Here is a 25,338-nt window from a genome sequence, read left to right as displayed (position 1 = left end):
CGTGATTAGCTGTTCTGGCTAAAATGAAACATGTTTGGTCCCAATTCCAAACAGTTGGCTTGTTGTCTGTTTATTTTCTAGATTGCAATGCAGCTTCCTTTACACAAGGAGGCGACAATCAGAGTCATGTCTGTTCCTCTGCTTGTTCTAATGATTATGGCTTTTAATCTCCACATAACTGCAGAGTCACTCCCCATCCTTCCCCTTTTAACCCATGAACCCTAATGCAATCAAAAGTAACTGATTGAAAATGGGATTGTGGAAAAAAGGGATGATCCTGTTCACATGTATATTAGCAGCATCCTACTGACTAATCACTCCTTTCCTTTCACTGTAGTGAGCAAGTGATAGTCAGACTTCAGATCAGTCAGAAGGAAAAGTTTAAAATGTGGTATTACAGTATGAGATACAGGTGACAAGTCCTGCGCCTTTAAGTCTTTAAGCCAAGGGAGCAGTCGGGAAAGCAGAAGCCCGAACCCTAAGATCTTGTTATTAACGGCTAAAAGTCTTATTGAAATTAATAATCAGGTGATTTAGAGTTTGATTACTGGAGACTTATATGCTATAAGTGGTTCAGGTTAGAGTCAGGAAGACGGTTACCGCTCAGAAGAGACAGAAGAAACCTCAGAAACTCTTCCTGACCCTGTAGAGAACCTGGAGGTCAGTGTCAGTAAAGTCCTACAGTTAATAATAAATCAGTATTTCAGTATTTTAGCGGATCAGGTACAGCATGTACGCTTTATATGTGTGTGATGTGTTTCGTCTTCCGCCCTTGTTTATGCTGGACGATTTTCTGCTGTATTAATCCCATTAACACGGAAACGGTCCTGCCTTGTCTGCATGTCATTGTTCCTCCATATAGACCTGGACATCTGTTAGACGTGTCTCTCTGCATGCTTGCCTGAGCTGTAGGATATACAATAGAAATAGCTCCTGTCGTCCTGCTCTTATGTCTCTTCCGCATTCATCCTCTTTCTCTTGTCGATCCTGGTGACAAGCAATGATAAATCACTTCCTCTTCCCTCCCATTAATGATTCTCAGTCTAAACCACTAAAAGAGCTCTGTATTGAATGGAATTCTAAATAGAATAATTCAATTTATGGGATGAAGGCGGGATTCACTGCGGCTGTGGCAGAGCTCAGAGCCACAGGCAGGGCGACGTGTTCACGCCACGTGATTCAGTTTTAATTATTCCTGACATTTTTCTCAAAATAGGAATCAACTTCTAATGTTTTTCCTTTTTTAGGGTTTAATTATTGATTTAACTTTAATGAACATTCATGGAAACTTTATGGTATTTGATCTTATAAAAAAACTCATTAAGTTTCTTTTTTCTTTAAATTGATTTGTCTAACTGTATCTGTGTTTTTCACCCAAAATTGAACGTACACTCTTCTGGTTTCGGCCGTGAATTCACCTCCCTCTTAACACATAATTACATTTTAAACGATATATATATATATATATATATATATATATATATATATATACAGTATTTTATATATAATAAACATTTCAGTCGTTGTGAACTGGTGCACATTTATTTACAGTCCCCGCTGCTTTCCATCCTGCGTAGTGTTCGATTCTCTTTTCTGATTTCAAAACAGATACAGAAACATTAAGTATCAGTCCAAATTGATACCCATGTGTGATATCCATCCCGACCACTGAGCATTAAAATTAAATTTAGAGGGGGGAACAGTTTAAGTGGGATTAGACTGAAGATCTGCTATCGCGGGGCTATCAATGGTCTAATGAGAATGGTCTAAAGAACTGCGTTTTGCTCTCGTTTAAATGATTTTTGTTTCCCAAGAACACTTTGTCTAACTATATGGTCTTTTGTCATGAGTCTTGGAGCTTTTTAAGGGTCTTGTTTTTCTGTGTTTTCTTTTTTCGTGTTTTATGTCCTGCGTTTTTTGTAAACGTTGTCCCAGGCTGGCGGCTCTGACGTAGAACGTACCAAGAAGAAGAGGCGCGGGGACCGTTACTCCGTGCAGACCTCTCTGATCGTGGCTGCTCTGAAGAAGATGCTCCCCATCGGACTCAACATGTGCTCTCCGGCCGATCACGAGCTCATCAACCTCGCCAAGTTCCGCTACTCCCTGGTACAGGCACCGCAGAAAGCAGACAGTCCACCTGTAATAATGTTCCTCTGTGTTTTCTTCAGTCTGCAGGATGAAAAACGTGTTTATGGCTGTGTACCGCAGTGCATCAGCTTTAATTTGCTGCTTCTGTGTGTAAAACATATGCAGTAGTATTCATCACTAACACTGAGCATGTGCTGCTGATTAACAGAGGGACACAAATGAAGAGGTGAGAGAGTTCCTACAGGGCAACCTGCATCTTCAGGGAAAGGTAACACTGGAGTCCCAATCCTCTCTGTGTTTATTTTAAATGACCATATTACATTTGTTCTGCTCCTTCACACAGTCTGCTCTCTCTGTCTCTCTCACTCTGTCAGGTGGAGAACCCCTCCATGCGTTGGCAGATGGCTCTGTATAAGATGATGGCAGGGAAGGCGGAGGACGCGGACGCTCCTGAAAAAGTGGTTAAAAGAGTGCAGGAGGTTGCAGCGGTGCTTTACCACATTGAGGTGGTAAGTAACATCTCCGTTTACAGACACTTTAAGTCCATGCGGAATGAAGAGTAAAGCTGTCCCGCTGTCTCTCTGTCAGACGGAGCATCCCTACAAATCCAAGAAGATGGTTTGGCACAAGCTGCTGTCCAAGCAGAGGCGACGTGCAGTGGTGGCCTGCTTCAGGATGACCCCGCTGTACAACCTACCCAGGTCAGAGTTCTCATAAATGTGTTTGAACTTTGTGTGAGAAGAGCTGTAGTACAGGAAACAGGTCTAATGAACGCTCCTGTTTCAGCCACCGCGCCTCCAACATGTTCCTCGATGGATATAAACGGAACTGGCTCCACACCGAAGGACTCTCTTTTGAGGACAGGATGATCGATGATCTTTCAGTAAGGTCACATTTTAATATAAGTGATGTGTGCTTTACAGTGTGTTTAATTTGTGCTGTATTATGTCACCGTATTATACAGAAGGCGATGGAGGAGGAGGAGGAGGAAGAAGAGGAGAAGGAGACGAAGCCTGATCCTCTTCATCAGCTCATACTTCACTTCAGCCGTACGGCTCTCACGGAGAAGAGGTGCGAGATCTTCATGTTTAACAGAGACATCCCTGCTTATCAGTAAAAAACATTGTGCAGTGTTTGAAGGTTCACCTGTGAGATCTGTCTCTTTACAGTAAACTTGATATGGATTATTTGTACATGGCGTACGCTGACATCATGGCAAAGGTGGGAGTCACATTGTTTTTCTCTTAGAAATGATTTAAATTCCATTTCAGGCCAAAGAACGGCCTGTAATTAGTCATTTTGTATGTTTTCATATTTTAGGCGTGTGTAGTTTTCCACTCTGTGTGATAATTGCACACTACAGTCATTGTTGTGCTTTTGAGTGTTTTATAGCATGAAGTTTGGAAGTTTAGGGTTCTTTCACATAAACAGTGTGTTCCTGGTGTGTTCTTCACATCAGAAACACACGGTGTATGTGCCAGAGCGTCCAAGAGCGTCACATCATGGTGGTCTTGGGCTCCTAAGTGAACTCTAGGGAGGATCCTATTTGACCCTGAATCAACTCGGCTGCAAGAAGTGTATCAAACGTCCAGTTTTATGTGTTTTTTTTCCTGTTTTGTTTTGCAAGTCACGCGACTGAGCCAAAGGACAAAGCTGTAGAACTGCATGAACGCCATTAGCTCTGAAAGTTTTAACCAACAAGCAAAAATGAATAGAATCAGTTATTATTTTAGCACAAATCCTCTTGTACTCATCACTTTAGTGATTTTTGCATGATTGTTTTCACTAGTAAAACTTTAGTGTTATAATGATTTCCATAAACATGCTAGCTAATCCTAATAATGCTGGTATGCCCGGTGATACTTCATAAGGCTATTGTGAAACAGTGTACAGTATGTTGAACCTGTGTCTGTTCTATCTGTTACACTTGGCATAGTAGCTTATGTTTTATCGTCTATGTTATTGCTCAGAGTTGCCACATTGGTGAGGAGGATGAAGGTGGGGATGAAGATCAGGAGGGAGATCAGGAGGAAATGTCGTTTGAGGTGCGACAGTCAGAGACGGTATGGGTGGCCGAGGGAGGGGACACACAGCAGCGGTAGAGACCAGTGACATCATCATCATCATCATCACCATCATCACTCCACTTATTTCTGACCACACATCCCTCATCTGTCTGTCTGTTTTTCAGCAGTTTTTAGCTCAGTTGCATGTAATTCTCTCTCTCTCTCTTTCTCTGTTTCTTTCTGTCTCTCTGTCTTTACTTTTCTCGCACTGTCCTTTTGTCTCTTTCTCTTATACCCTTTTCAGACATGAAATATGTAACACTTTATCAGTCTGTAAAAAAAAATCTTCCTCACTTTTATGTGAATCTTCCCCATGGATCCATTCAGACACTTCTGTAACCATGATAGAGAGAGACACATTACATTTGCGATATTTGCCATATTCACAAGATTTTGAAGAACACCAAGTGATGAAAATTATAACTCATGTTTGCAGATCACATGGCTGAAAGCTGAAAACCTGCACATTCTGATAAAAACAGTCCAAATCAAGTCAGCGCGCCATGTCCATGGGTTCAAACAACCACAAAATAAAAATATTCTGAATCTAAAAAGGTCCAAAAAGCAAAAAGACACACACACATTTGTGGGAGTGAAAGCTAAGACCCCAGGAGGTCCTGTTTCTGTCAAGCTGTTTTGGTTTTGTTGCTTTTTTAAAAGTGTGCTAAAGAATGCAGAAAGAATAAAGGCACACCTGGCGCTAAGCTTCTACATGTTTTCTTTCTGCCCTTATTCTATTTACATTTATCACATTTGGCAGACTCCCTTATCCAGAGCAACTTACATAAGTACTTTAAAGTCTCTATCTGGCCTCTATCTAGGCTGTGCTGAATGTGAAGAATCCAAGCGCAGATGAATGTCAGACGCAGGGTCTAAGCATTAGGCAAGATCGTGGTCGAAAAAAAGCAAAAGCGAGGATCAAAAACGGAAAATCAGTCAGCAAGGTGACCATTAGACTGAGGGTGGAATCCCTAAGACAGACTGGGATGGCTCCAAGGAGCCTAAAGAATGTCTTCCAGAACTGCAAAGTGAACTGTGGACCACAATCTGAGACAATGTCTTTGGGGAGGCCGTGGAGCTTAAAACATGGAGAATCATGAGTTCTGTGGTTTCTTTGCCAGATGGGACTTTTGGCAGAGGAATAAGAACCAATTCATCATGGTCATGATGCAGGTGTGGCCGCCGGAGGTAGGTAATCCTGTGAAGAAATCCAGTGTCGGTTCATGGCCAGTATGAGGATAAGAGTCTTGGTATTGGTAAGGAGGCCTGCTGGAGCAGTGTTGACGTGTTTATACTGTACACCTTAACGTGGGCCACCAAAAACTTTGCTGGACTTGGGACAGGGTTCAGGCAGAGCCAGGGTGGCAAGAAAGCTCGGAGCTATGCACCCATTCCAGGACCTGTGAGTGTAGAGTGAGGGGAACGAAGAGGTGATTAAGGGGTATATTACTGGGCACTCTCATTCATGAGACAGGGCCGACTTAACCTTAGTTTCAATGTCAAGCTCGGCCGCTGCAAGCAAGCAGGGAGAAGGAAGGAGACTTGTAGTGGGCTCCCATCGATGGCTTGGACTATGACATGGTTCTAGGAGGGCAGTGAGGGAATTCCCAGAGCCTTGTCTCAGGCATCATTGATTAAATTACAGTCAATTAGAACCTGGACCAGGTGGGCTTGTTGCTTGTGGGTGAGAAACCCGCTGCTTTTTGAAGTTGTGTCCTCAGGTGCTCTCAGACAAACTAGAGGGCTCCCCCTTAGTAGACAGTTCTTAAGTTGATCACCAGACTTTCTGCAGGAGAAGCAGACTCTCTCCACCCGGCAGCGGCATCATTCCTCATGTGAGATGGGGGTCCTGTCCAGTTGCATGGGTTCCTTCTGTTCGCATGTACATGGTGAAGGGGTCTTGGGTAATTTCAGGTGGTGATATCCTGGCTTGTCTCCTGACTTCCACTCAGCTGGCTAAATTCATGAGCTTTTGGAGCAAGTAGGGTAGTTCCAGTGAGACTAATTCATGCTTAATTGCCTCTGACTGGCCCTCAAAGAATATTTCGCTCTATGTTTCACCCTTCAAGAGGGCTTGTGTCCAGAAGTCCATGGCGTAGTTGTAGGCCAAGCGAGACCCTGCCATGCAATAGCTTGTACCCCGCCTCTCTGCCATGACATGAGCGGTCAAACACCCTCCTCATCTCATTAGAAAAGTCCTCAAAGTTAGAGCAACAAGGGTTGTGGGCATTCCAGGGCGCAGTGATCCACACCTGGGCCCGTCCCAAGAGGAGCGTTATAATGTACGCGACCTTGGAGCGTTCTGAGGTGAAGCTGGAGGTCTGAAGCCGGGATGGTGGGGTTTCCACCTCAAACAGGAAAGGGGTTGGAGCTGTCGGTGCTGGGTTGTGATGTCAGAGAGAGCTTGTTTTATGCTAAGCATCTCCTGCTGGTGCGCCCTGAGACGAGTGCTTTGGCTCTCCAGCACTGTTCTCATGCAGTCAAACTCTGCTGGATTCATGTTGATGGCACTATTCTGTCACAAGGCTGCGCTGAATGTGAAGAATCCAAATGCAGACGAATGCTAGACTAAAGTGTGGTTGAAAAACCAGGAATCAGTTAGCGAGTTGACGGAGGCTAATCGTAAAACAAAAGCCATAGTCAAAAGGGAAGCGCAAGATCGGTAACCAGAAAATCAAACGGTGAGGCAACAAATCCAAAAACGTAAGGCAAAGGCAGAAAACAGGAGAACAAAGCGAACTTGGCAACGTGAAAATCATGAAACAGAAACGCGAGAGAATTGGGCGAGAAGGCACACAATAATCCGGCACTGAAGCACACAGCACATGCTTAAATGCCGGAATAATCAGCATGAAATGCGAGACTGGTTGTGTATACGGGCCGGAAACAGGGGCGTGGAACAAAACACAGACTAGGGAGACTTGAACAGTGGAGAGATTGTAACAGTGTGAGGAAAAAAAGTCAGACAGGTAGTTGAGCGATTGTGAAATGTGACGCTATCAATAGTTTACATACATCTTTATTCTGTGTAATGCTGTGGTTTATACTCCCTAAACAATGCAGAATAAGTATTTACATAACATTTATATTGGATTAGAAATGAAAAGTAATCTAAAATTGATGGACAGGAGGATGTGTGTAGGTTATGCAAATACCTCACCATGTTGTATGAAGGTCTTGAGCATCTACAGTAGGGGTCCCAGGGGGTCCTGGAACCATCAGTCATGTGCGCCATGTTACAGACGCACAGATCCTTATTTCACATCGAGTGGGTGTACGGCCCGCCGTCACACACATTACTGTGATGTTGTGTGTCCGTCTGTGGGAAAGCGATCCGTTAATGTTGCTAAAGCCGAGCCGAGATCACCAGAACCGCAGTCAGATTCATAGCGAGGAGGGCGTGTCTGAAAGGGACGATTGTCTCTCTCTCTGTCTGTCTCTCTCTGTTTCTGTCTGTCTGTTTCTGTCTCTCTGTGTTTCCTTCTCTCTCTTTTTGTTTTTGGTTGTTTCTCTCTCTGTTTCTGTCTGTCTCTCTTTATGTTTCTGTCTGTCTCTCTTTATGTTTCTGTCTGTCTCTCTTTATGTTTCTGTCTGTCTCTCTTTATGTTTCTCTCTCTCTGTCTTCCTCTATTTTTCTGGTTGTCTCTCTCTCTGTTTCTATTTGTTTCTATCTCTCTCTCTCTCTCTCTCTCTCTCTCTCTCTCTCTCTCTCTCTATCTCTCACTCTGTTTATTAGCCTGTGTGTCTTTGCTTGTTGCTTGTCGTCAGTGTGTTTTACTGTACGTGTGTGTGTGTGTGTGTGTGTGTGTGTGTGTGTGAGTGTGAGTGTGTTTGTGTGTTACATTTACACCTGCGGTGCTCAGTGACATCTTGGTGTTAATGTACGCCTGGTGAATGTGGTTGTTCATTATTGTGTGTATGAGTGTGTGTAGTAGTGAGGTGGGTTTACTGTAAACATCACTCACAACTTTATAGAAAAATACAAAAAATATTTATGTTTATAGCGTATACAGTATATTATTTACATTTTCATAAGTAAAAACATTTTAATGGAACTATTATAAAAGCATGGTGCACTAAATGTTATATAAATGATTATTATTATTATTATTATTATTATTATTATTATGTTTACAGTGTGTGTGTGTGTGTGTGTGTGTGTGTGACAGTTATATTATATAACTGTTATAACTGTGTGTCCTCACTGTCCCATTGTTTCTGTTTTGTGTTTAGTGTGTTTGTCACATAGCCCTGGTAACACACACACACACACACACACACACACACACACACTTACACAACCCACTCTCTCTCTCTCTCTCTCTCTTTCTCTCTCTCTCACACACACACACCACACACCACACACACACACACACACACACACACACACACACACACACACACACACACACACACAGTAAAATGACATGCATACAAACTTAATGAATAATAAAAAATAAAAGTTTACAGAGCAGCATATACACACACATACACACACGTACACACACATACACACACACACACACACACAAAAACAAAGAAAGTGTTCACATTCAAACATAGAACATTGCACACACACGACTTACACACACACACACACACACGCACACACACACACAGAGACAGGCATACGCGGGAGGGGGGGATTTATTTGAAACGTGATTTCAAATAAACAGGGCTGTTACTAACGGAATAAAATAAAATAAGAATGAAAATAAAGGTGTGTGCATGTGTGAATGACTGAACATATTTACAGGAGTGCTATGAGTGTGTGTGTGTGTATGTGAGTGAATGACTGTGTGTGTGTCTGTATGATTGTGTGTGTGCGTATATGTGTGTGTGCATGTGCACGTACATGTAGTTATCTTAGAGAGCTGCAGGTCACAGTGAGTAACGCAGGTTGTTGATGCAGGAGAAGGAGATGGAAAAACAGAGGCTCCTGTACCAGCAGTCTCGGCTCCACAACCGTGGAGCTGCAGAGATGGTGCTGCAGATGATCAGCGCCTGCAAAGGTCCTCTCCCTTCACTCTCTACGCAGGTTACACTCACAGACCCTCTCTAGTTACACTCACAGACCCTCTCTAGTTACACTCACAGACCCTCCCTAGTTACACTCACAGACCCTCTCTAGTTACACTCACAGACCCTCTCTGGTTACACTCACAGACCCTCTCTAGTTACACTCACAGACCCTCCCTAGTTACACTCACAGACCCTCTCTGGTTACACTCACAGACCCTCTCTAGTTACACTCACAGACCCTCTCTAGTTACACTCACAGACCCTCTCTAGTTACACTCACAGACCCTCTCTAGTTACACTCACAGACCCTCTCTAGTTACACCCACAGACCCTCTCTAGTTACACTCACAGACCCTCTCTGGTTACACTCACAGACCCTCTCTGGTTACACTCACAGACCCTCTCTGGTTACACTCACAGACCCTCTCTGGTTACACTCACAGACCCTCTCTGGTTACACTCACAGACCCTCTCTGGTTACACTCACAGACCCTCTCTGGTTACACTCACAGACCCTCTCTAGTTACACTCACAGACCCTCTCTAGTTACACTCACAGACCCTCTCTAGTTACACCCACAGACCCTCTCTAGTTACACTCACAGACCCTCTCTAGTTACACTCACAGACCCTCTCTAGTTACACTCACAGACCCTCTCTAGTTACACTCACAGACCCTCTCTAGTTACACCCACAGACCCTCTCTGGTTACACTCACAGACCCTCTCTGGTTACACTCACAGACCCTCTCTGGTTACACTCACAGACCCTCTCTAGTTACACTCACAGACCCTCTCTAGTTACACTCACAGACCCTCATTAGTTACACTCGCAGACCCTCTCTAGTTACACCCACAGACCCTCTCTAGTTACACTCACAGACCCTCTCTAGTTACACCCACAGACCCTCTCTAGTTACACCCACAGACCCTCTCTAGTTACACTCACAGACCCTCTCTAGTTACACTCACAGACCCTCTCTGGTTACACTCACAGACCCTCTCTGGTTACACTCACAGACCCTCTCTGGTTACACTCACAGACCCTCTCTAGTTACACTCACAGACCCTCTCTGGTTTCTAAGTACTCTCACCTGTAAGAGTTTACACACTTTATTCTCTTCTGATTGATTAATAAATAATAACCCTCAGATGCTCGTGCACACTCGTGTTCTGGTGTAAAACTTCACGTCCTCATTATCATACTTCTGTTCCTTATCAGGTGAGACTGGCTGCATGGTGTCGTCCACTTTAAAGCTGGGAATCTCCATCCTGAACGGTGGAAACACTGACGTACAGCAGGTCAGCACACACACACACACACACACACACACACACACACACTTCTCTCCATGTGCTGTAATAAATCTGTATTATACTGACTGAGCTGTGTGTCGTCTCTGTAGAAAATGCTGGACTATCTGAAGGACAAGAAGGACGTGGGCTTTTTCCTCAGCTTACAGACTCTGATGCAGACCTGCTGGTATTACTGATATACACCACACTGCTGCTCTTTTGTCAGGTGTTGATTAGTTCTCTCCAACAGCATCTCTTAGATTTCTCTGCTCTCCGGGCTGCTACCTTCGTTCACCTGTAATCCATCAGATAATCTACCTTCGTCTTTAAAAGAACTCCAGTTATTGCCGAAGTATCTTGCTTGCGTGTCTCCCGTCTTTTTGATCAGCAGTTATCTCTATCGATTTCTATCTGTGTGTGATCCTGCTGCCTTTCCAACCCCCTATCTCGGGACTCCACCTAAGTCATTGGCCAGCCTCCACCTCGTCATTGGGGATTCCCCATTCATCTAGGAAGTCTTCTATCACACATTGACTCAAAACACCAGCACATTACGTGCTCTACTATTATTTCAAGGTGCATCACTGTGTCCATTAAATTCTCTCAACATCCCTGTGTTTCTGAGAATGCTATTGGGTTCAGTTTATCTTTTCTGTGACAGTATACTTCGGCCATGACAACCCTAGCAGACTTGGATGAGTTAACACAGGCACAGCACGGGGTTCTGCTAGGCTCTTCTCAACAAAGTATCCAGCACATTACCCAGACACTCTCCTTTATTTCGTCACAGTTACAACAACTCTTAAATAATCCTCCTCCTACCCCAGTTCAACGTCGTGAGCCCTGGCTTCCAAATGTTTCTTCTCTCAACGCCTTTCATTCACAGAAAAGATCTATGGGATCAGTGACTGGGAGCTACTGGCGAGAAAACTGGTGCTGGCAGAATGAAGACACTGGCTCGAGGGGACAGAGGTCCGGTTTCTCATCTGGATGGACCAGAAGAATTTGGAACGTCTTTAATCAGCCAAACGTCTGAGCTCCCGCTAAGCCAGGTGGTCATTATTCTTTTCTTGTTTCAACTTCCACTTATCTTGCTGACCTGGAAACAAGAACACCAAACATGATGCCATTTCTTGTCAGTTCATTTCCCTCACAGATGATTCCACAGGTTCAACCTTATTGCCGCCATCATGTTTTATTAGGGCAACCCTACTAAATATAGAGGCTCTAGCTATGTAGCCGTTAGATCATGTAGGAATACCTCATTGTGTTCACCTGTGTAAGCTTCCCTCAGCCAACTAAACGGAAGAATTGCTCATTTTCCATGTGTTTCGCCTTCATGGCATTGCTGTAGGCATCGTCTTTGACCGCAGACCCGTTTTCTTAGCCCAATTCTGGGCTACATGCTGCAAAATTATCTGTGCTACTCCTCGACTCTCCCAGAATGAGAGAGACAATCAGGACTTTGAGGTCTTCGTTTGATGTATGACCTGCTGGAGCCAGATGTTACCATGGATTGAACATGCACACAGTTCCCACATCCTTCACGGGCCTCCCAACATTTCAGTGCTGTCTTGGCTACCGACCTACCTTATTTCCATCCCTAGTGGAGGAGGTTTCTTTGGCCCAAGCCTTTGTGCGTTGTTGTAAAAGAACCTGGTTATGGGCAAGAGCTAGGCTTCACCACTCAATAACCCAATTTAAGCAACAAGCAGATTGTTGCCATTCAACTGCTCTAACCTACTGCACTGGACAGAGAGACATGCTTTCCACTCGTAGTGTTCCCATTATCACAATTTCCCACAAAATACCTTCTAGGCACATTGGGCCCTTCACCATCTCTAAAATTATCAATCCATTCACAGTTAGACAACTCTTGCCATACACAATACGATGCATCAACCCCTAGTTTCTTGTGTCCCAGATAAAACCCCTAGTATCATGTCCATTTCATTATCCCTAGCGGTTTCTATCTGAGTATGACTGTTTTCTGGATTTCGTCTCGTGTTTTTGCCCTCTGGATTATCTTTTGAATTTGGATTTTCTTCTTCTTTGATCTTAAATCGTGCCACTACACTGCTTTGTTTAATGGACCTTTGGTTCTCAGTTTTGGATTTGGAAACAATCTTTGGTTCTTTTGGCTTTCGACCCTGCCTGTCTATCTATCCCCGATTCACATTTCAAAACCTACAATCTGTGTATGTGCGCTTGCACCTCCGCATTTGTGGCTATCGGACTGTAACCTGTGTAACCGACTTTCACTCTCAGCTAGAGAAAGGAACCGAACATTGTGCTTGGCGAACATGCGATTTTCCTCCATACTCCTCTTCTGGTATCTTGAGACTCTGAGCCTGTGTCATCAGCCAGGCCCTACCGCATCATTGGGGATTCCTCATTCATCTAGGAAGTCTTCCATTCCACATTGACTCAAAACACCAGCACATGACCTGCTCAGCTATTATTTCAAGATGCATCACTGTGTCCAATAACTCTCTAAACATCCCTGTGTGTCTGAATCTGCTATTGGGTTCAGTTTCATCTCTGACAGCATCAGTGGAAGTCTAGAGTGTCAGAGGTAAAGCTGTGAGTGACTTCTTTACAGTTTCCTGGTAATGGGATTTAACAAGCTTCAGGGTTTTTTTTTTACCCTAAAGGAGAGAATTAAGAGAAGCTGCTGAGGGAGCGAGTGTTTATAGCTGCTATAATGTGAGTGACTAGAGGAACTCGATCGCTTCATAAACATTACTGTAACTATAAATAGATGAAAAGTATGAAGTGTCGCTCTTTAATACATCAAACCAGTTAGGGGCGTGCTATTAGAGAAAAATATGGTAACAATAATTCCACTTATTCACACAACCTCTGTAGTCAGTATTTTACTGAAACGCACACAAACAAGCACATGCACACACACACACACACACACACACAGAGTGAAACTGCCCTGACTCATAATGATTTGATGAGGATGTAAGATTCTAGAACATCACATGCACTGTGGTTCCCTCAGCTTTTTGTCTCGTAGATGTTCTCACCCACACACACTCACACACACGCACACACACACATACACACACAATCACACAGGTCTTGCCCATACACCTACATTACTCAGAAATACCCAACCTCTCGTTTCCAGCAAAGAAAAGTGAAATCAGTTGGAGTCTCCGTGTCTCACTCATGACGACTCTGCAGGCTGATTTCTGTGAAACCGTTTGATGTAAATCATTCAGTATCAGCTAGCTGTGTGTGCGGTATCTGATGCTTTTTGTGTGTGATGTCACAGCGTGTTGGACCTGAACGCCTTTGAGAGACAGAACAAGGCTGAAGGTTTGGGGATGGTGTCAGAAGAGGGAACAAGTGAGTCACTTCCTGTGCTCTTACACTGACAGCACTCACAGAGAAACAGAGCCGCTGGGACTCGGCGTTATAACACATCACTATCTGTCAGCTCGTATGATAGGATAGGTATAAATACTTAAAGGATGTCTACAAGATACTTGTTTAACAAAATCTTAATCTTCCATATCACCGTCACTGCTCAACGTTTAATTATTATACACAATATTACCAGTTATGTTGTTTTATGGTTTTATGTTTATCTGTAGATGTGCTCATTGGTTAGTTTGTTAATCAGGTGTAGATTATTTCTGATTATTTAGATTTAGATAATTTACATTACATTAAGAGTATCACAATGAATAACCAGCCTCATTACATCACTGTAATTAAGTCACATGATCTCATTTCACGTTTTGGTCTAATATCATATGAGTGATGTCACCGGATATTGACCATGGAGTAATGATCATAATTCTTTTCCTCCCAGTCACCTGTTTCACTCAACCCATTTTCTCCTTATCGCCACCATTCCCTTCCTCTTTTATTCCCCCTCTCTCCCTCACTCTCTCTCTCCCTCTTGATCTCTGCTCGGGTGTCAGACATGAAGCTAGAACGCGGTAAATAACAACTCTGGCCCTCTCTGTCACTCTCATCCCTCTTTCTTTGGTCCTGTCTCTCTTTCTGAACTTTAACATGGCAGTCAAGGGCAAAGCTTTCATGCACACACACACACACACACACACACACACACTGTTTGTGTGTGTGTGTGTATATATATATATATATATATATATATATATATATATATATATATATATATATATATTTATATATATAAATTGTGAACTTTTTGTCCCTGACTGTGTTCTAAGCGTTCTGCTGTAACTCCTAAACTCAGACGTGTGATAATCCACTCAAACTCATGAGATCAGTTTCCGTTTCATTTTATCCATCACGCCTTAGTGACTCTATATGAGATGTTTGGAGCGGCCCACACCTTATGGACTTTAGAAGTTTATCACTTCTTCAGTATGAAGGTGCTCCAGAAAGCCGTCACTGAACCAAATCACAGAAAATAAAACACAGAGCAAGAAAATATAGACCCGGTGTAAAGGGTGTGTGTGTGAAAGTAACGGCTTCTAGGGTTTAGGGAATTTATTACCTTCCTCACATTGCTACAGTCATTATGATCAAGCATGGCCACTGCCCTTTAAATAAAGAGTGTGTGTGTGTGTGTGTGTGTGTGTGTGTGTGGTACACATGCTTTTCTGTGTGTTAAGCACATGTGCAACATAACATTCATACACAGAACATTTCTCATGTGAATCCATAAAATATCTACACACACACACACACACACACACACACACACGTCCAGAAAACTAATACTGTCTGAATAGTACTTACAAATCAGACTTATAAACATTTCACCTTCTCATTCTCAAACCTCTCATTTCCATTCCACCTCTAATCACCTCACACATTATACCTGGTCCTGCTGGTCCATCCTCACACACACTCGAGTTCAGGAGTTCAGTTGATCTGCATGCTGGTGTGTGTGTGTGTGTGTGTGTGTGTGTGTGTGTGTAAAGCATTTCTTTTTAACACCTTTCTCTTTACACATGGTCTATGTGATCTATATATATATATATGTGTGTTTATGTGTGTGTGTGTGTGTGTTATTTGTCCATATTTATGTGCAGATGTTTACTGTTTTATGTGTTATTAAAAAAGTGATGTTTGAATGATTTTGGGCTGTGTGTGTGTGTGTGTGTGTGTGTGTGTGTGTGTGTGTGTGTGTGATCGTCTGGGCCTCACTCTCTACAGTCCTTGCCTTGACCTGACTGCTTGTGGCACAGACGCGTCTGGCTGATGATCTGTTCAGTCTGTTCTCAGGTCAGTTCAGGAGGTGTAACGCCGTGTGTTCTCTCGTCTCGGCTCCAGGTGAGAAAGTCATGGCTGATGATGAGTTCACCTGCGACCTGTTCCGCTTCCTGCAGCTGCTCTGTGAAGGACACAATAACGGTCAGTGCTGTATACACACACACACACACACACACACACACACACAGCTACTGTACGTGTTCATGGTCAGTAAGGATCCACTTGGAGCTGTTTAACAGTTTACAACACAGAATCTTGTTGCATCATCTGTGTGTGTGTGTGTGTGTGTGTGTGTGTGTGTCTGTGTTACTGCAGATTTTCAGAATTACCTCAGAACACAGACAGGAAGCACCACAACCATCAACATCATTATCTGCACTGTGGATTATCTGCTACGACTGCAGGTCAGTGCACACACACACACACACACACACACACACACATGCGTGTACAGGTCATGAGCTCTGGGCTGGACTGTGTTTCAGGAGTCCATCAGTGATTTCTACTGGTATTACTCGGGTAAAGAGATCATAGACGAGCCGGGGAAGAGGAACTTCTCTAAAGCCATGACTGTGGCCAAGCAGGTGTTCAACACACTCACTGAGTACATCCAGGTGAGATCACACACACACACACACACACACACACACACACACACACTTCATACACTCAGTGTATTCCCCTGTCATAGACTGTGATTAATCCAAATTGATTAAATTTCACACTAACTTCCATAATTTTGATTGTGTGAAGCTGCTTTGCGACAATGACAATTGTTAAAAGGTCTATTTAAATAAAATAAAATTGAATTCATTATGATTAATCACAATTTAAAATACTTTACTTGTATTATAACCATGCAGTGCTGGAATAAAGAAATGCATGACGAACTGGTTGGCTCAGAGGTCGGCAACCTTAAACACTCAAAGAGCCACATGGAGCCGTTTCCCATAGACAGGAAAACACCAGGAGCCACAAAACACTTTTAACATCTATAATGAAGATAGCACTGCATATATCATGTTTTACTTTTATGTTATGTATAAAATTATAGTGTGTTGTATTTATAAAAATCAATTAACTGCTGCAGAGAAAACAAAATTTTATTTTTATATGCAACAAAAACATTTTGAACTAAAAGACGCTGGGTTGAAGCTCACTTTCAAATAAAATACTCAATGTCTGAATCCTTCTTAAATTTATGAAATAAAAAGCAAAACTTAAAATATCCACCTGAAACAAAACACAAAATGTCGTCTGCGTCCGCGTGTCCTCGTCCTTTTGCCGCGTGTACTGGAGCGTGCAGTCAACCGTGCCAGCGGGCGTCGCACATCAGCACAATTAGACATCGCACATCAGGTGTGACGCACTTTTTTAGCGAAAAAACATAAAACATGTTTAATTTTAATGTAACAAGATCACCATAATCTTTAAATTTATTAATACCATTTAAAAAAACTAATGACCTAAAATTAAATAAATTTAAATTAAATACTCATTATTTATTTTCCAACACTACAGAGAGCCGCAGCAGAGCGATGAAAGAGCCACAAGAGACTTCTGGACTTAAAGAAACAGACTATACAGTTTTATAATACATTAAACATTAACCTTTAACAAATGTTAAAATCTCCGGGATGGTGAACTCCTTGCAGCAGTGATCATACTGTGGGGCGTGTCTGCATGTCTCTTATAATTCCCTAGAACACGCTTCAGCCAAATGTCTTTCTTCTGTTGTTCCACACGAGTGAATGAGTGCAGTAACCATTCGTCAGTGATCAGATCTGTTAGACCGAGGGAGTTCTGCTCACTTACAGTGCAATAAAAGTAGCTTTCGCCAACAGCATCACTTTCACAGCCTTTTCAGTGTCTTGTGTTTACGACAGGTATAAATTATGAACAATTCCACTTGAATGTATTTTGATCACACAGCTTTGGTTTTATCCAAACTTCCATCTGGAAACTTTTTATAATGAAACTTTCTGTTTCACGGACCTGGAGATGTTTCCTCACTTATCAAATTATCCGCGTTAAACGTGCTGTCATCACACATAGCACGCTGCGGTTATAGGAAGATATTAGGGTCAAACTTCATTCATTTGAGTTAAACAATTGAGTTAAAATTTCTAGATTAATCATGTTATAATATATATATATAATAATCTCTCCTAATGCCCCCCTCTCTCGCTCCCAGGGCCCGTGTACAGGTAATCAGCAGTCTTTGGCCCATAGCAGGCTTTGGGATGCTGTTGTTGGTTTCCTTCACGTTTTTGCCCACATGATGATGAAGCTGGCTCAGGTGACTGAACAGTTCATTCACAAGTCGATTATCAATCTACAACACGTTTTTTATCTTTCATTTAATGTTTCCTTTTTTTTACTCAGGAGTTCATTAAGCACACCTGCCTGCAGTTTAAACGCTCGTTGTCTTTTAAAACATTGTGTGTGTGTGTGTGTTTTATTGATGTTGTATTCAGGACTCGAGTCAGATCGGTCTGCTGAAGGAGCTGCTGGACCTGCAGAAGGACATGGTGGTCATGCTGCTCTCTCTACTCGAGGGTCCGTAGAAGTTACATTTCAATTACCACAGACGTGGATTTGATGTATTTCTGCATTTAATGACCTTAAGGAGCCACAGAAGTGTGAATTTCTTTTCTGCCTGAGAAATGAGCATTTTTTTAAATTTTAATTAATTTAAAGACGAGCAAAGATTTGTAATAAATTTTCACTTTGAATTGTGGGTAGTCGTCTCCCCTGCTGGGTCTTAGTGCGCGTCTCTTACTGGTATAATCAACACTGTGACCACGTGTGTGTGTGTGTGTGTGTGTGTACAATATATTTTAGTTTGTGTTTGTATGCGTGTGTACAGTGCGCGTGTAATGTTTATTATAACACGTGTGCGCACGTGTAAAGCAAAAGTCCTTAGAGAGGATAAAGATCCATTTTCTCTCTCCCTCTCTGTATCAGCCTGTGATTATGTGTGTGCGTGCGTAATTTGACCACTGATTCCTTCTCTTTTCTTACTTTACCTTCACACACACACACACACACACACACACACACACACACACACACAGTGCACGCCTGTGCACATAAACGGAAACAATTATCTGTCGGGATTTATTATTACTTTTTTTAAGGTTACGTGCTGGTTAATTTGTTCTATTTCTACTTGATATTTTGCATTCATTATTTTTATGTACTTATTTTTTTGGGTTGTGGAACGAATGATTTGAGTTTCCATTAATTCTCATGGAAAATTTAGCTTTGATTTACGAGTGTTCAATTGTATATACACACATTTATTTTACATTTGTCAGGTTCTTTTAAACTGGTTTACAGTACAGTGTTTTTACCTGCTAATGAAGAAAGAACACAGTTGTTCCTCTAATGTCATTTGACCTGTAAGCTCCTCTTCTGCCCTTCTTACATCTCTAATTCTTCTGTGGTCATTTCTCCTCCAGGAAATATAGTAAATGGCACAATCGCTCGTCAGATGGTGGACATGCTGGTCGAGTCTTCCAGTAACGTTGAGATGATCCTTAAATTCTTTGACATGTTTCTCAAACTAAAGGACATTGTAGTTTCTGGTGCTTTCCGTGATTACGTAACTGATCCCAGAGGCCTGATCTCTAAAAAGGACTTCCAAAAAGCCATGGACAGTCAGAAGCAGTACACGCCGTCAGAGATCCAGTTCCTCCTGTCCTGCTCGGAAGCTGACGAGAACGAGATGATCAACTATGAGGAATACTCGAGCCGGTTCCAGGAGCCGGCGAAGGACATCGGGTTCAACATCGCCGTGCTCCTGACGAACCTGTCTGAGCACGTCCCGCATGACACCAGGCTCCAGAACTTCCTGGAACAAGCTGAGAGCGTCCTGAACTACTTCAGACCGTTTTTGGGACGCATCGAGATCATGGGTGCGAACAGGAAGATCGAGAGGATCTATTTCGAGATCAGTGAGGTCAACCGGAAGCAGTGGGAGATGCCTCAGGTCCGAGAGTCCAAACGGCAGTTTATTTTCGATGTCGTCAATGAGGGTGGAGAATCTGAGAAGATGGAGCTTTTCGTGAATTTCTGTGAGGACACCATTTTTGAGATGAACATCGCCTCTCAGATCTCCGAGCAGGAAGAGGAAGAAAAAGGAGATGATGAGGAAATAGATGAAGGAAATGAGGGAGGGGGAGGCGGAGCTGATGATGAAGATGGCAAAAAAAATAGCCAATCAGAGTCAAGCTCTGCTTTTGCCGACTTCCTGACCAGCGTGGTTCACTTCTTGGGCATGTTCACCTTCCGTAACCTGCGCAGACAATACAGACGGCTCAGAAAAATGACAGTCAAAGAGATCGTCTTCGGTATTGCTACCTTCATTTGGACCATCCTACTAGGTGTGCTGCACTTCATTTTCAGTGTGTGTAAGGGGTTCTTCCTGATCGTTTGGCACACTCTGTTCGGAGGTAGTTTGGTGGAAGGAGCCAAAAATATCACGGTGACAGAGCTCCTGGCCAGCATGCCCGACCCCACTCAGGACGAGGTGCACGGAGACCTTCCTGGAGAAGCAGGGAGTGGTGAAGAACAGGAAGCTGGAGGAGTAACGGATTCCACCGAGGCAGCTCAAGGTGAAGAAGAAGATGAAGACAGCACAGAGCAAGATGTGGGGAAGATCCCTGGTATTGACACACCTGGAGGTCTGGGAGACATGGGAGATACAACACCTGTAGATCCACCAACTCCAGAGGGTTCTCCTTTAACCAAAAGGAAGATGGTATGGCTTTGCATAATATTACTGAGCAGATCGCAGAACTTATGAATGATACCCAAGCTGCTCTCACTGTTCCGACTCAACGTTTTTTTCATGACTATAACAGCTCAGTTCTGAAACCTTATTTATTTTACACTTGGTGTGTGTTGCAGCAGCCTGAGGAGGGAGGAACCGAGCAGGCAGCAGCTCCTGAGGAGCCTGCTCCAGAGCCGGAGAAAGCCGAGTGAGGTTTTATTTCAATATCATAAATCTTGGACCGCAAGGAAAAGTCAAAAATCTTGTCTGTAACGTCTGTGACTGCTGAGAAGCACAGTTGGTATTTAAATGTACATAAGCAGTATGGCCTAAATCATCATGATTAGAGAGTTTAATAATATTTTCTGATGATTTAGATATGAATTTTATAGCGAGCACTAAACACATCTATTCAAGTTCAAATTTTATTAACATTTTATTTGTCACGTCCACAGGCATACACAGTATGATATGCAGTAAAATGCTTAGACAACAACCCAACAACCTTTGCTTTATGTTTGGCTTTTTCCACAGCACCGAGAATGTAGAGAAGACGGAGAAGGAAGCTGAGCAGAAAACTGAGGAGCCTCAGGAAAATGTCAAAGTGCAGAAACCCAGCAAGGCCAAGAAAGAGAAAAAGACCACCAGAGACTCAGGATTTGAGCTGTGGAACGAGCTGGACGTCCAGAGAAATAAGTTCATGGTCTGTTTTATTCATTTATTTTTTACCTACAGCACTTCTTCCAACCCTCAAGTTAAAGTTAAAGATTTGCTTTTGAGTTTAAAAATATTTTTGTTTTATTCTACAGAATTATCTGTCTCGAAACTTCTACAACCTGCGCTTCCTGGCTCTGTTTATCGCCTTCGCCTTGAACTTCATCCTGCTCTTCTACAGAGTCTGTCGTTTGTCCAGTGCATTTATGGAGCTGAGTTTAATAATAACAATAATAATAACAACAACACTGATCAGGGTAATCAATGTGTGTCTCAGGTGTCGGACACGCCCCCAGGTGATGAGGAGCATGAAGGTTCGGGACTGTTTGATGGTTCTGGGCTTTTTGAAGGTTCAGACGGACAGATGGACGGCTCTGGAGCGAAGGATGTGGGGGGTGATGATGATGATGATGAGGAAGGGCCTGTGTATTACTTTCTGGAGGAGAGCACGGGGTACATGCAGCCCACGCTGTCCTTCCTCGCCATCATACACACCATCATCTCCTTCATCTGCATCATCGGATACAACTGTCTCAAGGTTCAGTGCGCACCATGCGTTAGAAATCTTAGAGACTCTATTATTATGTACATGGTGTATATAGTGTTCTGAGTCTCTGTGTGTGTGTGTGTGTGTGTGTGTGTGTTGTAGATCCCACTGGTTATCTTTAAGCGAGAGAAGGAGCTGGCGCGGAAGCTGGAATTCGATGGCCTTTACATTACTGACCAGCCTGAAGATGATGATATTAAAGGACAGTGGGACAGACTAGTGATCAACACACCGTAAGTCATTTACACACCCATTCACACACACCCATTCACACACACCCATTTATATTTATGATAGCATGCGTCATTACTGCAGTCTTCCCTGTGCTTATAACCATAACCACACTCTTGTAGGTGATTCTATAGGGTGCCAATACTTTTACACTTATTATACACTTATAAAAGGCAGAGATGATAAACTGGATTAAATCAAGAAACAAAATGCACTGATATTTGTGTTTTTTTTATTTTTATTTCAGCTCGTATCCTAATAACTACTGGGACAAGTTCGTCAAACGCAAGGTGAGTCTGAACCACTACGAATAAGTACTGTATACACACACACACACACACACACACACACACACTCTATATATGGCAGTATACCTAAAATCCACTATATTGTATATAGTGAGTGGGATTTCCTAGTTTTGTCCTCTTTTCACAGGTGTTGGATAAATACGGTGATATTTACGGGCGAGAGCGGATCGCCGAGCTGCTGGGGATGGACCTCGCCTCGCTGGACGTCAGCAAACAGCAGACCGATAAAAAACCAAAAGAGCCGGATAACTCCATGTTAGCCTGGTAATTAAAGTGCTGACGCCGTAGATGTTAGTGCTCTCCTCATCCTGTCACACTCACGCCTGTCTCTCACCCACGGGGTATTTTAACAAAATAAATAATTAATAAATGTACACCTGAAATATTTTTGTTGGTTTTCTCCTTCAGGATCGCTGCAACTGATATCAAGTATCAGATCTGGAAGTTTGGAGTCGTGTTTACAGACAATGTAAGAGCACGCGACACACTGTGTGTGTGTTTGAGAGAGAGAGTTCACAGATTTGAGATTTAACCTTGTGTGTTGTTCCTGCAGACGTTCCTGTACCTGGTGTGGTACACGGTGATGTCACTGCTCGGACACTACAACAACTTCTTCTTCGCGTGTCACCTGCTGGACATCGCCATGGGCGTGAAGACGCTGCGCACCATCCTGTCCTCTGTCACACACAACGGCAAACAGGTAACAGCAGGAATCAGGTCTACTGTATATAGCGCTCACGTCTTCTCAGTTTCATCGCGGTTAGCGGGAAGGGGTGTGGCTGACTAGCGCTAACAGCTTCTGGACATTAACACGCAAAAATTCTGAACAGTTTGTAAAATGTACTGCACTGCGTTTTGTGGTGCAGATTACTGCTGATGTGTGTGTGTGTGTGTCTGTGTTTCAGCTGATGATGACAGTGGGTTTGTTAGCGGTGGTTGTGTATCTCTACACCGTGGTTGCGTTTAATTTCTTCCGCAAATTCTACAACAAGAGTGAAGATGAGGACGAGCCTGACATGAAGTGTGATGACATGATGACAGTCAGTCTGCTCATCTTCTTTTCTTCTCATTACTCATCACAAGCTCCTGGTTCTTTATGTCATCACATACCTTCTCTCTCTATCTCTCTCTCGCAGTGTTATCTGTTCCACATGTATGTTGGAGTGAGAGCAGGAGGAGGTATCGGTGATGAGATCGAGGATCCTGCAGGAGACGAGTACGAACTTTACCGTGTTGTTTTCGACATCACCTTCTTCTTCTTCGTCATCGTCATTCTGCTGGCCATCATTCAGGGTAAAACACCACGAGATGACGTGCGCTGATGATTTATTTTAGCTGACGGGCCGCGTGGTTTCCCCACTGCAGCTTTACCCAGATTTGATCAGATGTTTATTAACCCTTAGAAGTCTGCAGATGTTTTGTAACCCTGAAGAACTTCTGACATGTCCTGACATTTGCGTAATTTTTCAGTTACTTATAAACATATAATTGTCTAATGTCTGAGTACACCGTATTCAGCACAAACTAGCCTACAATAATATGTGATCAGCATGTATGGACATGTTTATATTTAGAAGAAAATGACAATTATGGGTGATTATTGAAAACAACAAACAATAAGTCACTGAAATAAGACCACAAAACACATTCATAACATTTGTGTACAGGACTAGTCACCTGGATGATGTAGTCAGGAGTTTTTGCTTTAAAATTGTGTGATAATCATCCTGCTCATTCATTCACAGAAAACAATACATTCTTTTCTAAGACTCTTTTTGTTTAGAAAGGCCGTATGAGGAGGTGTGATGTTTCATGAATAATGTTGTAAATCACACCAGAGAAGACAAAGATCCGCAAAATGAGCTGCATAATTACCCCTTTTATAGTCAGACACAGATGATCTTATAAACCGAAGGCACATTTATGGCATTAATGAAATATGTGAAAAATACAATGAAAAAAGGGGTGTTAGGTTTGTAAAAGCCCACTCTTACATACATCTTGGTGCCTCTCTCAAAAAACAGTTCCTGTTTAACTGAAGACACACGTGAACATGGCATACCTGGCACACACACACACACACCCTGTGCCCAGCAGTAGCAACATTCCCGGAGTCCCAGGTGCAGACACATACTTATCGTGTGTTCCTCCACTTTAAAAATCCGTCCCGAATCCAGACCTCAGTCACGGTCCAGGTTCCCATCCGGACAGGAATCTGAGATCAGATCAGTCTGTGTTTTCCATGAAACAGTGATGAACTAAAGCTCTCCTAAACAGGCTGAAATACATTAGAACATTTACACCACAGCTGATACTGACAAACATCTGTAATCTTAGCCACTGTGAGCTAACATGTTTGTGCTAAGCTGCATAAAGCAGTATGCTAGCATGATTAGCAGTGTTATCTACATGCTACTCTAAACTATGTAGGTGACAGTGAAAGACAATGTTAGATATAAACTGGCTAAAGCTGACAAAATGAGGTAAAAATTAAATAATATGAGTTTAATATGATGAGAATAAGGATTATATGAGACTTAATAACTCACATGGTAACAGAATGTTGGATTCTCCTCCTCTGTTCTCCTTCAAAGTCTCAGTATCGTTCTGAGGTAAATCTAAACTCCTCCCACTGTCTCCTACAGCTAAACTCCTCCCACTGTCTCCTACAGCTAAACTCCTCCCACTGTCTCCCACAGCTAAACTCCTCCCACTGTCTCCCACAGCTAAACTCCTCCCACTGTCTCCCACAGCTAAACTCCTCCCACTGTCTCCCACAGCTAAACTCCTCCCACTGTCTTCTACAGCTAAACTCCCCCCACTGTCTCCTACAGCTAAACTCCCCCCACTGTCTCCTACAGCTAAACTCCTCCCACTGTCTCCTACAGCTAAACTCCTCCTACAGCTAAACTCCTCCCACTGTCTCCTACAGCTAAACTCCTCCCATTGTCTCCTACAGCTAAACTCCTCTCACTGTCTCCTACAGCTAAACTCCTCCTACAGCTAAACTCCTAAACAGCTAAACAGCTAAACTCCTCCCACTGTCTCCTACAGCTAAACTCCTC

At 43.0% G+C, this 25,338-nt stretch overlaps 1 protein-coding gene across 1 annotated transcript in view; it reads left to right on the top strand.

Moving 5' to 3' along the window:
- ryr1a (ryanodine receptor 1a (skeletal)) overlaps positions 1 to 25,338 on the top strand; it is a 70,171-nt gene that overhangs the window by 39,549 nt on the left and 5,284 nt on the right. Inside the window, exons 74-103 of the mRNA XM_053475974.1 lie at positions 1,936 to 2,106; positions 2,297 to 2,356; positions 2,463 to 2,597; positions 2,677 to 2,789; positions 2,875 to 2,971; positions 3,053 to 3,159; positions 3,258 to 3,309; positions 4,059 to 4,133; positions 9,067 to 9,166; positions 10,397 to 10,476; positions 10,581 to 10,657; positions 13,757 to 13,830; positions 14,412 to 14,429; positions 15,757 to 15,837; positions 16,012 to 16,100; positions 16,182 to 16,310; positions 17,891 to 17,995; positions 18,174 to 18,255; positions 19,161 to 20,461; positions 20,611 to 20,681; positions 21,008 to 21,176; positions 21,283 to 21,369; positions 21,465 to 21,725; positions 21,837 to 21,967; positions 22,213 to 22,255; positions 22,401 to 22,537; positions 22,682 to 22,742; positions 22,827 to 22,973; positions 23,179 to 23,313; positions 23,410 to 23,566. Coding sequence (XP_053331949.1) covers positions 1,936 to 2,106; positions 2,297 to 2,356; positions 2,463 to 2,597; positions 2,677 to 2,789; positions 2,875 to 2,971; positions 3,053 to 3,159; positions 3,258 to 3,309; positions 4,059 to 4,133; positions 9,067 to 9,166; positions 10,397 to 10,476; positions 10,581 to 10,657; positions 13,757 to 13,830; positions 14,412 to 14,429; positions 15,757 to 15,837; positions 16,012 to 16,100; positions 16,182 to 16,310; positions 17,891 to 17,995; positions 18,174 to 18,255; positions 19,161 to 20,461; positions 20,611 to 20,681; positions 21,008 to 21,176; positions 21,283 to 21,369; positions 21,465 to 21,725; positions 21,837 to 21,967; positions 22,213 to 22,255; positions 22,401 to 22,537; positions 22,682 to 22,742; positions 22,827 to 22,973; positions 23,179 to 23,313; positions 23,410 to 23,566 — 4,345 coding nt within the window. The remainder of the gene's footprint in view (positions 1 to 1,935; positions 2,107 to 2,296; positions 2,357 to 2,462; positions 2,598 to 2,676; positions 2,790 to 2,874; positions 2,972 to 3,052; positions 3,160 to 3,257; positions 3,310 to 4,058; positions 4,134 to 9,066; positions 9,167 to 10,396; positions 10,477 to 10,580; positions 10,658 to 13,756; positions 13,831 to 14,411; positions 14,430 to 15,756; positions 15,838 to 16,011; positions 16,101 to 16,181; positions 16,311 to 17,890; positions 17,996 to 18,173; positions 18,256 to 19,160; positions 20,462 to 20,610; positions 20,682 to 21,007; positions 21,177 to 21,282; positions 21,370 to 21,464; positions 21,726 to 21,836; positions 21,968 to 22,212; positions 22,256 to 22,400; positions 22,538 to 22,681; positions 22,743 to 22,826; positions 22,974 to 23,178; positions 23,314 to 23,409; positions 23,567 to 25,338) is intronic.

Source organism: Clarias gariepinus, chromosome 17 (genome assembly GCF_024256425.1).
Source record: "Clarias gariepinus isolate MV-2021 ecotype Netherlands chromosome 17, CGAR_prim_01v2, whole genome shotgun sequence".
Classification (NCBI taxonomy): domain Eukaryota; kingdom Metazoa; phylum Chordata; class Actinopteri; order Siluriformes; family Clariidae; genus Clarias; species Clarias gariepinus.
Note: the sequence above shows the minus strand (reverse complement) of the source record. Positions and strands in the feature narration are given on the sequence as shown.